The sequence below is a fragment of the Clupea harengus genome, chromosome 26 (genome assembly GCF_900700415.2).
Source record: "Clupea harengus chromosome 26, Ch_v2.0.2, whole genome shotgun sequence".
NCBI classification, from domain to species: domain Eukaryota; kingdom Metazoa; phylum Chordata; class Actinopteri; order Clupeiformes; family Clupeidae; genus Clupea; species Clupea harengus.
This window is the reverse complement of record NC_045177.1, coordinates 2,806,895-2,823,940: the sequence shown is the minus strand read 5'-3', so window position 1 is coordinate 2,823,940 and position 17,046 is coordinate 2,806,895. Positions and strand designations below refer to the sequence as shown.

General features: G+C 43.1%; 1 protein-coding gene and 1 long non-coding RNA gene across 2 annotated transcripts; one reads left to right on the top strand and one right to left on the bottom strand.

Moving 5' to 3' along the window:
• The first annotated feature begins 7,351 nt into the window (after positions 1–7,351).
• Positions 7,352–9,122, top strand: LOC122128899. Its single transcript, XR_006151685.1, has 2 exons — positions 7,352–7,855; positions 7,902–9,122. It is a non-coding gene; the product is annotated as an uncharacterized LOC122128899 (long non-coding RNA).
• Positions 9,123–11,860: 2,738 nt separating this feature from the next.
• LOC122128871 (zinc finger protein OZF-like) lies at positions 11,861–16,064 on the bottom strand. Its single transcript, XM_042703828.1, has 5 exons — positions 15,355–16,064; positions 14,357–15,300; positions 14,206–14,325; positions 13,250–13,622; positions 11,861–11,865 (listed from the first exon to the last, which is right to left on the bottom strand). The coding sequence occupies exons 1-5, from the start codon at positions 15,626–15,628 to the stop codon at positions 11,861–11,863; spliced, it is 1,716 nt and encodes a 571-aa protein (XP_042559762.1). The 5' UTR covers positions 15,629–16,064.
• Positions 16,065–17,046: the final 982 nt, after the last annotated feature.

Below are 17,046 nucleotides of genomic sequence, written 5' to 3'. Positions count from 1 at the left end.
CATTCACTGTTCCATCGGTCTCTGCTACGTCTAGATTAAAATCTATGTTGTAGTTCGGGCTCGCCAGGTGTGTGGCAGCACTCAGTGCTGTCTTTACGCCTGGAACACTCGATTTCTTGCACTGTCCATTTTAGTTCATCTTTTAATGCTCTGTGACCCACCTCTGTTACCATTTCTCTGAGAGGGAGGGTCAATTGCACATAGTCAGGAACGTAAGTCCGGCCATACCCACATAGTCCTAGAAATCCTAGCATGTCTTGTACTGTTCTTGGCTGTCCATACTGTAGTATGGCGCTTCTATGCTGCTCTGACATGGCTGTTCCATTCTTTCCTACTACTCTTCCTAGGAATTCGACTGAACTTCATGTTATCTGGCATTTCTCTCGCTTGACCTTGAACCCCGCGTCCGCTAGGGTTGTCAAGTTGTTTTGTAGCGTGTAATGACTCCTCCGCCGTTCTCGCCGCAATGAGGCAGTCATCCACATATTGGATCAGCACCACGCCTTCTGCAAGCTGAATGGTCTTTAAGATCTGGTTAAGTGCCAAATTGAACAGCCCTGGGCTGTCCTTGTAACCTTGGGGCAGTCGGTTGTATGTGTATTCTTTCCCCGGTACGTAAATGCAAACCACTCTTGGCACTCCTCTGCTAAAGGTAAACAGAAAAATGCGTTAGCCAGGTCAATCACACTAAAAAACTTGTGTTCAGGATTTATGGCCCGCAAGGCTACATAGGGGTCTGGTACTGGCAGTGATAGGGTTGTTGCATCATTTATGGCCCTTAAATCGTGTACCATTCTCCATCCTTTGTTGCCTGCCTTCGGCACAGGTAGGATCGGTGTGTTCCACCTTGCTTCTGGAGCTGGCCTTAGCACTCCTACTTTTAGCAATCCTTCTACTGTCTGCTATACCCTGTTCTTGTTCAGCTTTTAATGGATACTGTGGCCGCCACACAGGTTTGGTGATTTCTGGTTTCAGTATCAGGGTGGCACATCCCTCGATTCTCCCTACATCATTCTGGTGTGTTGTCCACAGGCTAGTTGGTACCTCAGCTAGTCTCTGCCCCACCGTGGTTAGTGTTGAATCCTGCTATGTCACGTGGTTTTTCTACCTTTTCAAGTTTGGCCATGTCCCATGCGTCTATAGTGAACCTCCGGAACTGTCCATCTTTTGAAACTTCCACCAAATCTTCAATTTCCACGTAAACTGCCTGATTGGCTCTTGCCATCATATCCCCCAGACTAGCTGCCTCATGTTCTCCAGTCATTGCTAAAGTTATGTGTGGATGGTATTGTTCCTTTTCCGGAACCCACTCTCTTTGTTCTGGGGTGAGGTCTACCTCTGCTGCTATGCCCTCTGGCCCAACCACTATGTGTGTTGTGTGTATCTCTTCACTCTGTCCTTCTCTCAGTTTTTCCCAGCGATTGTCATATTCTAAATCTGAATCTGCCGCATAATAATAGGTCATGTGGAACGGGTCGGCCGGTTCATGGTATGTTAAATCTGTGTTCATTTTCTTTTTCCATTCGTAGTATTGACGTAGAAGCCCTGGGCACACAGAAATGTGTGATCCTGGACCAGTATACGTTTACTGTGTTATCTTTTTGTTCTGAGGCCTCAATCAGGATGTACTGACCGTGTGTTCGCTCTATTCTAGGTTGTCCAGGCCACTGTATTTCCAATCCGTCTGGTGAGCATAAAATTTTGACTCCCATCTTTGAGAGTATGTCTCGAGCTAATAAGTTCACTGGGCAATTAGGTGCTATGATGACGGGCTCTACTACTGTTTGGTTTCCGAAACGAATCGTTATTGGTTGTGTGTATGGTTGTTTTTCTTGTATCCCCGAGAACCCTATTGTGTTTAATGTTTTTCCCGATAATTCAACCCCTCCTGGTCTTTTGGTCAGTGTAGTTGCTGCAGCACCTGTATCAATCATGAATTCAACTTTTTCATTGCCAATTAAACCCGTTATCATGGGAGGGGACCAGGGTGGGCTCATTCGGGGGTGGGGTTCTCGTGGGCCTCGTCAGTAACCGTCCCCATTATGGTACGCCCATTCGTCGTATCCATCAGGTACGGGTCCTGCACTCACTCCCTGCATATTCGGTCCCTGTTGCCATCCCCCTCTATTCTGGTTCCCTCGGCCTCTGCCTCCTTGTGATGCCCTATACCCTCCTCCATTGCTACCTCTTCCACGGTTCTGTGGCATAGGTGGCCCATGTGCTGGCCCCTGTTCCCCATATTGTGGGTTGTGTGGGTAGGAAGGCGCCACTGCGCCACACTGTCGTGCATAATGCCCATAGAACCCACAAGTATAGCATCGGATCTGACTTACATCTCTTCGTGGGTATGATTGCATTGGCAGTGGCTGGGATGCATATTGCACTGGTGGTTTGTTACTGAGTGGTGGTGGGGCCGCGGGTGTTAAAGCGGGAGCCATCACACTTGGTGCTGGTGCCAGAATGGCCTGCGCTGCTGCCTTGATAGTTGCTTGTTCCACCGCTTTTGTGAGTTGTTCCACAAGCTTGTCACCGGTTTTGTTTCCCTGGCTCTCTTTCTTATCTTTCTCTGCCTTCCTATGACGCTTCAATCCATGCTCCACGTGTTGCACCCATACGTTCTGTGGCAACACATCCAGTCCCACTGTGTCTTTTAATTTATTTTGAACTGGTTGTGGCAGCCCTTCTACCACCCCTTTCCTGAAATGTATTTGTGCCAGTGCTGAATTGTCTGGTCTTTCCCCGGTTCCTTTTTCCCACATCTCCCACGCCCTCACCAGGTACTCATGGGTGTTCTCACTCTCTTTTATCTGCAGGCTGGTTAATGCGTCAACCGTATAGGCTGTCGGATAGCTTCGTCTCAGGGACCCCCATATCCGGTTACGATATGCATTAAAATGTTCGTCCTCAGGTCTCCCCTCACTCTTGGCTACTCTCTCTGCCTCCAATAGAGCCCTATCCGCGTGGACTTTTATCAGTATTGTGCGTATGTCTGCCAGAGCTAACTGATCCTGACAAGTCTCTCTCTCAAATGTGGTGATCCAGGAAGCTGCACCATTGGCTATTGGTGGCAAGCGTTTGATTAGTGCCTCAAGATCTGTCCTACCCCATGGCACATATTTTCTCTGGTTCTGGCCTGTTGCTATTAAAGGATACATCCCTGTTGGAACCTGTGAACTTGTGTGACACACATGGGTTCATCTTCACCTTTGTACCTTTTGTACAAGCTTCTACCTGTTCTCATCTGATGCATGTGTGCTTGATCTAGCTTCACTGGGAGTTTCTCATTTCATATTCCTCCTCACTACTCTCTTCTGTGTCCGTATCTTCTGGTTCCCAGTGTTGCCTTCTCTGTCCTCTCATCACATCACCAGCCACTAGTCTTTTTCCTTATAGTAACTTCATCTAGATCTCCTTTCCTATCCCTCACTGCTGGGGTAGAAGTGTATATAGGTGGGGTATACATTGGTTGCCCCTGATCATACAATTCCTTTGGATACTGAAGAATGGATAGCCCTGCATGTCTTGATGTGTTGTCTGTGATAGTCTGAACCGGACGCGTGTGTGTGTCTTTGTGCCTAGCCCCCCCCTTCTCTGCTCCGTTGGAGCAGGGAAGTGTGTGTGGACTCTTGGCCCCCACCTTTTCACTCTGTCTGAGCAGTGAACTGTGGTGAACTCTCGGCCCCCACCCTTCTGCTCTCACTGCGCGGTGAACTTCTCTTTCTGTCTGCTCCCTTTCTCTGCCTCTCCTCACTTTCTCTCTCCTCTCTAGACTTGTTGAATCCCTCACTCTGTACAAAATCATGCGATGACATATATGTGGCATATTCTGGGGGGTCAGTGCGCTCAGCCCTGTCAGCCCCTCTATTCTCCCTGATCATGCCTTCTTCAGTATCTGATTCCTTTGAGTCTACCTCCTCTATTCTTTCATTGATGTTGTCTATGAGGCCTTGCACCAGGCCATTTGTGCTCACACATTGGTCATGTGTGCGGGCTAAATCAGATGCTAAACGCAGTTCACTCCCTTGTCCAGTTACAGTTACCAAATGTGCAGTGTTTGCCACCATTTTCGTTAAAGCGTGTGTACATTCTGCAAGTCTGTCTACCCCATCTGCAATGTATTCTGTTTTCATTTTCACTAGGTTGGACACACCTTCCATCTCTTCGTCAATTATCTCTAATCTTTGTGCAGGAATTACCACCATAGGTGCTTGTGTTACCAAGTCCCTGCGGCTGAACCCATTATATGGTGGGGGCGCGCTGGCTGTAGCCACAGGTAGAGGTAGATACAGTGTGTTTTCTGTCTCCCTACTTTCGTCCATATTCTTTCCTCTTTTTTCTGGTTCATTTTCGATCTGTGTCTTTTCTCCCTTCTCCACTGAATTTTGTCTCTTTCTTTTGTTTGCCATTATCGCCCCTTTCATGATCATCCCCATTATTTCGTCTCTAAATATATTCTCATCACTCCAGTCATCTCGGGCATGTCTTTTCGACTGGAGGAAGTTTTTCTCATCTATCTTCCTCTTTTTCTGTTCCATCTCATCTGTTGAACGCTGTCTCAACATTACACAATCTTCTCTGGTTGGAACAGGTTTGTCTGCTTCGGGTACCATCCCTCTTAATCCAATCTTTTATTAGCTTTTCTAAGTTCCTGATTTTGTCTTTTGCAACCGCCTTTGCATTGTTTTTGTCAAAATGCTCTTTAATGTCCAGCACCAATTGACCTGCTGACCCTGCTCTCGGTTTGCTTGGTCTGCCATAACTCAACCTGCACTGGCTACACTTCCTTGGTTACTGCCAACGCAAGTCTAGGGTTAATTACTGGATTTATCAGGTCCCAACCTACTATAATGCCCCCTAGTATTCTCTCTGTGATTTCTGCGAATCTAGGTTTCTCACCATTGATTTGTAAACTGTTTAAATTTATGTGTCCCCTCACTTGTGGTGGTGGGAACCAAATATCACCGTCTCCCCACGTTTTACGCTCCCAGAGGGGTATTACAGTTATCTGAATCTTCTCATACCAAATTTCTGGTCTCCCTTTTTTCTGTCTTTTCTCTACGGGCGCCCAAACTGCGTTTCCAAAAGATATGGGGTCGTCGTGGAGCCAGTAATAGAACTCTTTTAGTTTTACTGTCCACTTCGTGTTTTTTCCCTCCCTGTTTTGGAGGGAGAAATGATTTTTCGTAGACTGTGTCAAATAATCCTAATAAATATCGTGGATTGATCAGACGATTCTCAAACGAGGATAACCACTCCAATATGTTTTCCTCCTGATATGGGCAGTGACTTCTTAGGTACCCTGCACTCGCTCCAACCACTACTACGTGTTTTCTTATTATCTCAGCCCCTGTTTTGCCTGGGTAAGTTAACAATGTATCCAACCACCAACGGCTCTTGGGTGCTATTATTCTGTAATCACCCCTGATAGCTGTTGGAGTTTTATTCTCTAACTCTAACTCCCTCTCTAACTCCTCTATGTTCATCTATGGTTGACTAAATATAGATGCTTGTCCCACAGTTGTGTTTTTATCAGAAACAGGCCCTTATAACCAATTAAAACCTGTTATAGAAACTTTTTTGATCAGAACTAGACCTTTATAATCAATTAGGCCTCATCCCTTCCCCCCTATTTTCTTTTCTCTCTTTCTTTTTTTTTTTTTTTTTTTTTTTTTTAAATTGTTTTCTGAACCTTGTCTGCTTTTATCACTCCTCGCCAATCCGGTGCCTTATTAATACAGTTTCCTGTACGGCCAAGGGGTTCATGAGCCCACCGAAGGGAATTGCAGTTACACAAACAAGGTTTTACTAAACACACTGAGTTCGTCTGAATGATCCACTAATCCGGCTTATTTTTGTTGGATTCTTGCATCCACCGAAAGCTTACCCATTCAGACGTAACAAAGGTGTGTTATATCAGTGTTAAATCAGTGCTATATCACTGATTTAATCTATCATCTGAGTACTTCTGATCTTAATTTGACACTTTTGCTGAACACAACAGTTGTGGGTATTACTTCTATTATTTATTTGCAAGTCACTTATCTTTTGAAAGACTATCTCTTACAAATATTCACTTCTGTCCTATAGTTCTGTATAAAGACAGGAGTCGGGTGTCTGAAAATTCAAACTTCCTCCTGATTCATACACAGAACTGTGCGTGGCGCAGTGCCAGCTGTGTGTCTCTCTGCACTCAATTCTACCCTCCTTTATCCTATTTACACGCCTTTGCCCTATTTACATTTGAAAAATTTGCGCTACTCGCTTTACACGCGCTAACCGTGCTTGGTCGCGTTACACGCTTATCCTTTACCTCTAACCCAGAGGGTGAGCACATCTGGGATGTAGGCTAAATTGTAGGTCAAGAGTAGGCTAACGAGCTCAGACACTACTTCGATTATCTACTTCAGTTGCTACGCGGAAGGGTCAACCATGCTCACCCCCCGTTTAGGAACTCTGGTCTGTTACGCAGTCCGTACTAATCTCTCACTCTTCCCTCTAAACCTAATGTTTAGGTAGTCAGGTCTATTATGCAGACCTACTAATCTCCCTCCTCCCTCTAAACCTAATGTTTAGGTAGTCAGGCCTTTTACAGTACCTACTAATGCTTTTTCTTATTTAAAACTGACAATTCACAAAGGCTTTGTGGATTTGTATCACTATCCACCATCCACTCGCACTTGCTGCTTCCTTCAAGATCCAAGTTGACAGACAAAAACTAACTAATCAATATTCTAATCTATGGACAATTCAATGAAATAGGTTTGTCCTCACCTTATTTTTCTCGCAGGCCTGCTTTTTGTCTGCCGCCAAAGATCTTGAAGCCCCACTCTGAGCCTCGGGCTCCAGGTGAGGGTTTGGCTGGTCCACCTCTCCTCAGCTCAGCGTCGGGTCACTAATTGTTAGAGATAAAATACACTGCGTGTTGTTTCGGAGAGGAACCACCATACGAAGCAATTTGTTGTAACAAGGTTGAGTTTTACTGGTAGGTAACGACACAATACAACTTGCCCAACAGACAGTCAAGTACAGTCAAGCAAGCCGGAGAATGTGAATTCTAGAGTCTAAACAGAGGATGCTCCCACTTTTAAGGCCTAATTCTGTGATGTCACTTCTGGCCCCCTGCACCTCCCACATACACTGTCTTCCACTCGGCACTTTGTTATAACACATGATTAACTTCTGCTTTTAATCTGCTGACATGTATGTCTGGACATTTTTGTCTGTGCCCCAGCCTTGACCACCTAAGATTTATATGCTTCTCTCCTCTTCCGGGCCTTTGTTTTAACTTGCTTTCTCCTGTCTGACTCTTTACATTTCCCCTGCAGATGTTACTTGCTGTTTTTCTGACTTGTTGGCAGACTGCCCTTTTCTTGTGATTATACTTCATTGATACATTTGGTTAAATGTGATATGATTAGATAAATTTGATAATTCAAATTTATCTTACACCATCATGATGAAATTATGTAGTTAATTAGGGGTACCATCATGATGAAATTATGTAGTTAATCAGGGGTACCATCATGATGAAATTATGATGTAACCAAACCACACAGTACAGGAGTTCATGAGAATTGAGATGCCCTGCTGGTGTGATCCTGCCTCCTGCCTGTAGTTCACTAAGCTGGGAACAACAGAGTGGAGATACAGAGACAATCCTTATTTCCCCCATATGTGCTCCTGAGTTCTGGCAGCAGATACACACTCAGGTTACACAGAGCGGAAGTGGTAGTGAATGCACCATTCCTACTCTACTGAAACTAGCAGCAGACACACACTCAGGTTACACAGAGCGGAAGTGGTAGTGAACGCACCATTCCTACTCTACTGAAATGAGCAGCAGAGACACACTCAGGTTACACAGAGCTGTTCATTTTTTTTAGTCATTGCCCCCCAGTGAGGTTCCACAGAGCTGTGTGGTAGTGAACGCACCACTGCTACTCTGCTGAACAGTAGTGCTGGTGGCCACGCCTCCTCATTTGGACTAGACCTCTAACGGCTGTGTGGTGTAACACCCTCAGGGTTACGTGTCTGCTGAAGAGTAGTGCTGTGTGGTGTAACACCCTCAGGATTGCGTGTCTGCTGAAGGGTATTGCTGTGTGGTGTAACACCCTCAGGGTTACGTGTCTGCTGAAAGGTATTGCTGTGTGGTGTAACACCCTCAGGGTTACGTGTCTGCTGAAGAGTAGTGCTGTGTGGTGTAAACACCCTGAGTGTTACGTGTCTGCTAATGAGTAAAGATCTGGGAGTTTGAGGACTGAAGGCACGGACACAACCAGGCTTTGTTGCTTTGGGAACTTTTTTATTTCTTTATTTGCATTATATATTTAGACTGATATCATTCAGAGATGACTCAATGCTAAAATGTCATTTATAAATGGATTGCTATTTTGTTCGTTATATACATATTGGTATATTGTCTGATTGGTATATTGGTACTTCATTGATTATTGATTGAGGTTTCTAATGTTTAATGTGCAATAATACATTTGTATTGTATACTGTATTTTCCTGAGTTACTGCAGCTTTCAAACAGGACTTTGTTGTTTGTATTTGTTATTGTCTGTATTTGTTGTTTATGTATTTAAATAGTTGTTTCTGGTCTCTCTCTGCCAGCACACACACACACACACACACACACACACACACACACACACATCTTTCTCTAACCATGTATAGTGTTGGTCCTGGGTGTTGTGTTGCTCTAGGCAAACACACATTGCGTACATGAGAAAGAGCACCTTCATCTTTTCATAGTTTAGTTTAAGTTCAAGGCCCTTGGCAGACACTTTTGTCCAAAGTGACTTACATCAGGGCAAACTGGTACATACAGGAAGGACAGAACATGATGTTAGCCATAAGTAAGACATTAAGATGATTCTGATAGTGTGTGTGTGTTTGGATGTGATCTGTCATGTGACTTGAGCTGGCTACATTAATTATGTGACTACTTACCTGTCCATACTAGTCATGTGACTACTTGTTAACATCTAAGAAACAGCCCAAAGGCAGCCATTTTGACTTGCCCTTATGAAGGTTCTTATGACTGAAACACATAAGCATGTTTTTTTATTGTTACTTTGACTAAACAGCCAAGAGATATTAAAGGCGTTCTGAACGTATTACCCTCCTGAGTGCCTCAGATTTGTTCACCAATACTCAACTAGTAGGATCCCCAAACTGAAGACACCAATCCCCAACACCTTTGTACTCCCAAGCAGCACTCTATGCACACAGATTCTCGACTGACTGCCAAAACATATTTGGAAAAAATTGAATACAAGAGTGATATATAAAGCATTTTACATAAAACAGTAGCATGTGTATGACAATCACATCAGATTATAGAAAGAAAAACATATTACAATAACAACATCAACAACAACAGCAGCAGCAACAACAACAACAACAGCAGCAACAACAACTGTTACACTTGTTGTGGTTCAGGTCAGAATTGGCTGGCCTGACATAAACGTTGATAATGCTTTATGTACTGTATCATTTGCAGCTAGTTAACAATGTTGTACCACTCGGTTTTATTCAAAATAAGGGAAATTCACAAAATATTTCAACATAAATAGAACGCATCCAAATCCACATCTATTTTTTGTATTTAACAATTTAACAGCACACATTTGCAATATACATGAAAAAAAAAATCATCATGAAAATCATTTTACAGCACAATAACACTTGTTGTGTCTTCGGTCAAAAGTGACTAAATGTCTCCATACATTTAACATTGGGGCAGTATGATGGGGCGTTCAGTAAACCTCTGTCATGGCACAACACACTGGATGTATTCAATTTCCCTTGGCATAATTAAAGTATCTATCTATCTTTCTATCTATCTATCTATACTCTGCTAACTACTACCTTCACCAGTTGGATAAGTTGAAGCAGTCAGTGGTCTCCTTCCACCAATTCACCTTGCCCTTGGTGACCACATAATCGTTCTGTATTACCTATTTGTATTAGCCATTTCACACAATTCAGAAAAACGAAAACGTGCAGGAATCATAGGCCTGTAATTATAATGTTATGAATGTGCGTTATTTGGAAGAAAGTCGAGGTGTGACAGTGGATCCCCCGTTCCCCCCCTTGTCCGTTCCATTTGGGAGACCCAGAGGTGAACTGTCCCCCGCCCCCCCTCCCCTTCCCCCTTCTCCCTTCTCACTCAGAATCTGTCTACGGCACCTTCTTAGCGAGCGGAGGCGCCTGCAGCTGCAGGGGGCGCCAATTTGCCAATTCCACACACAGTGATATAATAGATAATAGAAAACCGCTTTGCGGCCCAGATGATTTTTTTTAAGTGCTCCTGCCGCCCCCCACGTCTTATGAAAAAGTGCCGCCCCGGGCGGCTGCCCGGTTCGCCCGTGCCTAAAACCGCCCCTGCAGAGACCCATAGCCTAGGGACCCTTTTCCTTGATGGGGTGCTAGGGGGTTGTTTTGACCATATTTCCAACCATAAGAAACAGAATGTATGACTGATTTGGTAATGGGTTACATACAATTTTTGTAATAAAACATCTAAACTCAAAAATCAGATGGGGGAGCCTGGAAAATAATCTTATCAAATAGGGATCCCTCCCTGGTCTAATTTGTGGCAGTTTAGGGGTCTTTGATATACCAGAGTTTGAGAACCGCTGTGCTAAATAATATTTGAACTTGCCAATTACAGTGCTGTTTTTTTTTAAGTGTATTCTCCTTGAACTAACAATAAAACTGACATAAACAAATAGTGAAAGCTGGTTTACACAATGAAACCAATAGCACTAACACAATAGACTGTCAGAGTTTACCTTCGATATTAACAGATGAAGCGCTAACGTTAGCCGCGCTGCTGTTGCTTGGTTGAGATTCATTAACGTTATCGTCACTCTGTAGCGCTCAAAAACGTGACATTCCTGCAAAGTTATTGCATGCCGTATGGACAAATGTTTCGGCGTAATGGTAGTTTTTCCCCTCTTTGACGAAAGAGACGTTTTGCAAGCATTGCAAGTGGCCCTGTGGTCATCTTTTTGCGTGAAATATAACCACACCTCTGCCTAGACGCCATGTTGGCTGCAGTCTAAAACAAACCAAAGCTGCGTGCACGTACATACCTAAACGGCACTTACATGATACCGGAATAATAAAAAAAAAAAATCTAAAAATTAATATTTATTTTAAAAAGTATCTATAGCGGAATCGGAGAAAAAAATGTATTTAAAAAAAATTAATATCGATAGCGGAATCGAAAAGGACTTTGGCTAATGATTCCAAGGAATCTGTCCACTGGGAACCGGTTCTTAACAGGAATCGGTTCTCAATTCCCATCCCTAATGCCAAGGGGGGAACCTCAGCACACGACGGACTGTTCCGGCTCACACCCCTCATGAACATGGCATTCTACCATCCCCACAGGAAGATTGCTGTGTATGAGCTTGCAAAGGACATACTATGACGCAGTATATGAAGGTCAAACCAAATAAGTGGGGTTTCAAGTTGTTTGTGCTAGCAGACTCAAGCAATGGGTACAATGTGGACTTTTCTGTGTACACTGGAAAGAACAACTTCCCCACAGGGCAATACCTCTCTTATGTCTGTGTCATGTCACTGATTGACAGAAGGTATTTGGGGTCTGGATACCATGTGTACATGGACAATTTCTATACAAGCCCAAAGCTTTTCAAGGACTTGTTTGCTTCTTAGTTTGGTGCTTGTGGAACCTACAGAGATTCCCGAAAGGAGTGCCCATGCAGTGATGTCAATGTACTGACAAACACGCCCCCTAGAGGAACATAAGGGATGGTCCTCTTCTCTATGTTAAATGGATGGGTACACGAGAGGTGTCTGTCTGTCCCACCATCCATGCAGCCTACACTGGGGAAACAACAATGAGAAGAGTGAAAACCAGACATGGTGTCTTGTCCTCACAGTGCTTTCCATGCCCCTCACCTGTGGTAGAATTCAACAACCTCATGGGAGGTGTGGATTTGTCAGACCAGTTCTACACAGCGCAGCACAAAACTCTGAAGTGGTACAGGAAACTCTTTTTTCACTTGCTGGATATTGCTGCAACAAATGCCTCCATTCTCCACAAAGAACTCATGCAAAACATTCACAAAGACAGCATGACACACAAGGCTTTCATGGAGGAGCTCATTGAACAGCTGTGTGGCATGGCAATGAAGACTCAGACACAAAAGGCTCCTGTGAAGAACGCCAGCCATGTTCACATTCCAGTTTGTGGGGTTGAGCTGAACACCTGCAAGACCTGTGCATATTGCAGGATACATAGGGGAGAGCAAACTAAAACCCCATGGAAGTACAAAGCATGTGACGTCTACCTTTGCCTTCTACCAGAAAGAAACTGTTTTGATGCTTGGCATCCTGATGAGGACTGATCATTTCTGTAATCTATGGAGTAACCTACAGCTGAAAAGGCCATATTTTTGAAGAGGCCATATTTTTACACTCTTTTGGACTTTCAAGACTGATGCTTGTGGAGGACAGAGAGCCACAATGCCATTCCAGGCCCATTGACAGACAGGCCATAAGCAGTGACAATGGGGAGGGGCAATCACAGGTGTGTTTACACCCATCTCATCAATATTCATTGTGTAGGGCACTGATTTTGGAGAAGAAAAAGTTACTCTGAAGTTACTAATATTTAGTAGTGAAACCAGGTACAATACATATACAATACAATTTCTGAATGTTGAAATCACCTATCTTTTCATCGTGTACCTTACTTTAAGAATACAACAGGAATAAACACTATATATATTATAGTATATAAGTAATAATATATTATGCTAAATATATATAAATAGTAAGGGCTTTTTCATTGTGTACCTTACTTCAAGAATACAACCAGACTAAACACAATTCACGAAAATGATAAAAAATAACTTTATTTTTGATTGTACTCCTACTAAACAAACAGGAACAGACTTTTATCCACATAGAGTTTCACCAGCAAACAAAATATAAACATGCAGGACAATAGGCCATATAGCCACCATAATAATGATCGGGAGCCTACATATCATACACACCCATCAGTAACCTTATCATCAGTGTCACCTTACAAATGTGAGTTCAGACTCCACTCTGCGGTGTTAATCTAATGCATCTTCTATCTGACCCATTAGCTTCTTGGATTAAAAATCTAACCAATGAGCTGGATGAGCTTTTTGGAATACAAACTTGAATGACAAAGGATTATGTGCAGGAACTCCATGCATATGAGCACTGTTTACACCTCTGATGCTCCTGAGGTGGGCAAGGCCATAGCTCAGCCTGCAGAAACTCCACACGGGAGGGTAGTATGGGAGTGTGAACTGAAAGGTGATGGGGAAGGAGAGGACAGGTGGGGTTGGGAACTGAAAGGTGATGGGGAAGGAGAGGACAGGTGGGGTTGGGAACTGAAAGGTGATGGGGAAGGAGAGGACAGGTGGGGTTGGGAACTGAAAGGTGATGGGGAAGGAGAGGACAGGTGGGGTTGGGAACTGAAAGGTGATGGGGAAGGAGAGGACAGGTGGGGTTGGGAACTGAAAGGTGATGGGGAAGGAGAGGACAGGTGGGGTTGGGAACTGAAAGGTGATGGGGAAGGAGAGGACAGGTGGGGTTGGGAACTGAAAGGTGATGGGGAATTAGAGGACAGGTGGGGTGTGAACTGAAGAAAGCTTCCATGTTTCCAAGGTAACTAAGTCACACAGACACCATAATAATATGAATGGGGGCCTACATTTCATACACATCCATCTGTAGCCTAATCATCAATGATTAATGAACACCTGCATTCAGCCATTTGCTCTTCCTCAGTAACTACTGAAGTTACCCAGCTACAGAAACCCTCTTCTTCAGGCTGCATGTATTTCACGATGGTTCTTGAAACTTTCCACTGGGCCTTAAGAGTAAAACCTTACCTTAAACCCCCATGAGATTAACCTGTTTCATAACATATAAATAATACTTATCAAAATGTTTTAAATTTTACTTTTATGTCTTGTCAGCTCATAGTAGCCCATGGTAAAGACATTCCAATAGTATCTCTCAAAAATCTGACAATTTGTTTGAGTAAAGCACAACTTAAAGCCAACAAACTTATTAATCTTCTTAATTTCCATCAATACATTACTTTTCTTCTTTGCAGGTCAAGGTGACTGGATCATATGTTAGTGTGCAAAGAAGAAAAGTGTGTCTCTTTTCTTGTGCACTGCACTGGTGGGGTCTTTCTCTAGTATGTATTTTCTGATGTACCTTGAGACTAGATATTCTATTAAAGGCCTTCCTACGCTGAAGAAACTGATAAGGCTTTTCCGCTGTATGCGTGATCTGATGGGGGGGGGGGTTAGATGTGAGCTACTCTAGTATGTATTTTCTGATGTGTCTTGAGATTGCTTTTGGTATTAAAGCACTTCCCACACTGAAAACACTGGTGTGGCTTTTCCCCAGTATGGATCATCTGGTGTCTCTTGAGATGACCCATTACAGTAAAGGTCTTTCCACACTGAGAACAATGATATGGCTTTTCCCCAGTATGGATCCTCTGGTGTCTCTTGAGATGACCCATTACAGTAAAGGTCTTTCCACACTGAGAACAATGATGTGGCTTTTCCCCAGTGTGGATCCTCTGGTGTGCCTTGAGATTAGACATTGAGCGAAAGGCATTTCCACAATGAAAACACTGATGTGGCTTCTCCCCAGTGTGGATCCTCTGGTGTTCCTTGAGATAACACATTTGGCTAAAGGTCTTTCCACACTGAGAACAATGATATGGCTTTTCTCCAGTGTGGATCCTCTGGTGTGTCTTCAGATGAGAAATTTGATGATAGGCCTTGCCACACTGAGAACACTGATGTGGCTTTTCCCCAGTGTGGATCCTCTGGTGTCTCTTGAGAGTACCCATTACAGTAAAGGTCTTTCCACACTGAGAACAATGATGTGGCTTTTCCCCAGTGTGGATCCTCTGGTGTGCATTGAGATTAGACATTGAGCGAAAGGCATTTCCACACTGAGAACACTGATGTGGCTTCTCCCCAGTGTGGATCCTCTGGTGTTCCTTGAGATAACACATTCGGCTAAAGGTCTTTCCACACTGAGAACAATGATATGGCTTTTCTCCAGTGTGGATCCTCTGGTGTGTCTTCAGATGAGACATTCGATGATAGGCCTTGCCACACTGAGAACACTGATGTGGCTTTTCCCCAGTGTGGATCCTCTGGTGTCTCTTGAGATAAGACATACATTTAAAAGTCTTTCCACACTGAGAACCCTGGTGTGGCTTTTCCTCAGTATGGATCATCTGGTGTTCCTTGAGAAGACCCATTACAGTAAAGGTCTTTCCAACCTGAGAACAATGATGTGGGTTTTCCCGAGTGTGGATCCTCTGGTGTCTCTTGAGATTACACATTTGGCTATAGGCATTTCCACACTGAGAACATTGATGTGGCTTTTCTCCTGTGTGTGTTCGTTGATGAATTGCAAGAGCGGAAGATTTAGGAAAGGTTTTGAAACACTGGGAGCATTCATGTTTTTTCTTCCTTGTGTTGGACTGCTGACAGCAAGACAGCACTGTAAATGTAGGCAGAGATACAGGCACATGAGTTAGAGATCTGGAGACAAAATGATCAGACATTTTAAATGTTTTAAATGTTAAAAGACTGCAAATGACATCCCAACATTAAAGTTTTCCCATAATAGGTCTCACATTTAATTGAGTAAAGCACAAGCCAGGTTTTTTTTTTTCGAATCAACTTTGATATAACCTTTATAACCTATAACAGTATAAATGCATGAGTTCCAATGGCATTCAATATTTTTTTAATATATTATTATTTTAAATATCACACCAGTTATCTAGCTGATGTTAAAGTCTCCTCAATTGAACTCGTAAAATTATAATAGAAAAAGGTAGAAACCCTTGGGGTGCCTGTCCAGCTTCTTATTCACAGAGTCAGTATTCACAGATATTAACATGAGTTAATATTAACACACGCTAGCAGCTCCCAACTGTGAAGATGGTCCCCTAAGTTACGAAAGGATAGTTGGAAAGCTACAATAGGAAGACATCCTCTGGGTGCCCTTGCAGCTTCATATTAACATGATTTCATATTGAATTGATTTCATATTCACTTCATATTAACTTGATTTCATATTCACATGATTTCATATTGAATTGATTTCATATTCACTTCATATTAACTTGATTTCATATTCACATGATTTCATGTTCACTTCATATTAACTTGATTTCATATTCACTTCATATTAACATGATGTCATATTCATTTCATATTGTCATGATACAAAGTAATGAGCAACTTACGTGCAGGAGTAGAGTCATCGTGACCATATTCTCTCAAATCAGATTTTTCTTCCTGTTTAATTTCCAATGGTGAATACTCATCTTCTTTGTGGGTCAAGATTGGTGATGTGTATATTTCAGTCTTACAGTCAGCTTCCAGTCCAGGCTTTTCTTCCACTTTCCGAATTGAAGACAGATAGTCTTGCAAGAAATCATCAAATTCTTCTTCTTTGAACTCCTCCTTCACTGACATGAGCAGTTGTGATGTTTCAGTATGTCCTGACATTTCAGACTTCAGTTCTGTTTCTCAAAGAAAATGCACAAAAGAACTACAGTTTAGTTGAACTGTTGGAGACTTACACTTCTACAATACGCTTCCAAAGAATTACACACTTACTCCTTCAGAGCATCCCAGTGCCAGTCAATTCAGCTCTGTTTTGCAAAAGGAAATCCAGTCCAACATTCCTCCAATATAAGGATGATTTGTTAAACAAAGAACTACAATATAGTTGTACTGTTGTTGCAATATACAAAAACACACATGCAGTATCCACCCAGAGCATCCCAGTGTCTACCTTACAACGGTGAGTTCAGTATCCATCCAGAGCATCCCAGTTCCTATCTTACGAAGGTGTGTTCAGTATCCATCCAGAGCATCCCAGTGTCTACCTTACAATGGTGAGTTCAGTCTCCCCTATGTGGTGTTAATATAGTGCATCCTCTGTCTGATCCATCAGCTTCTTGGATTC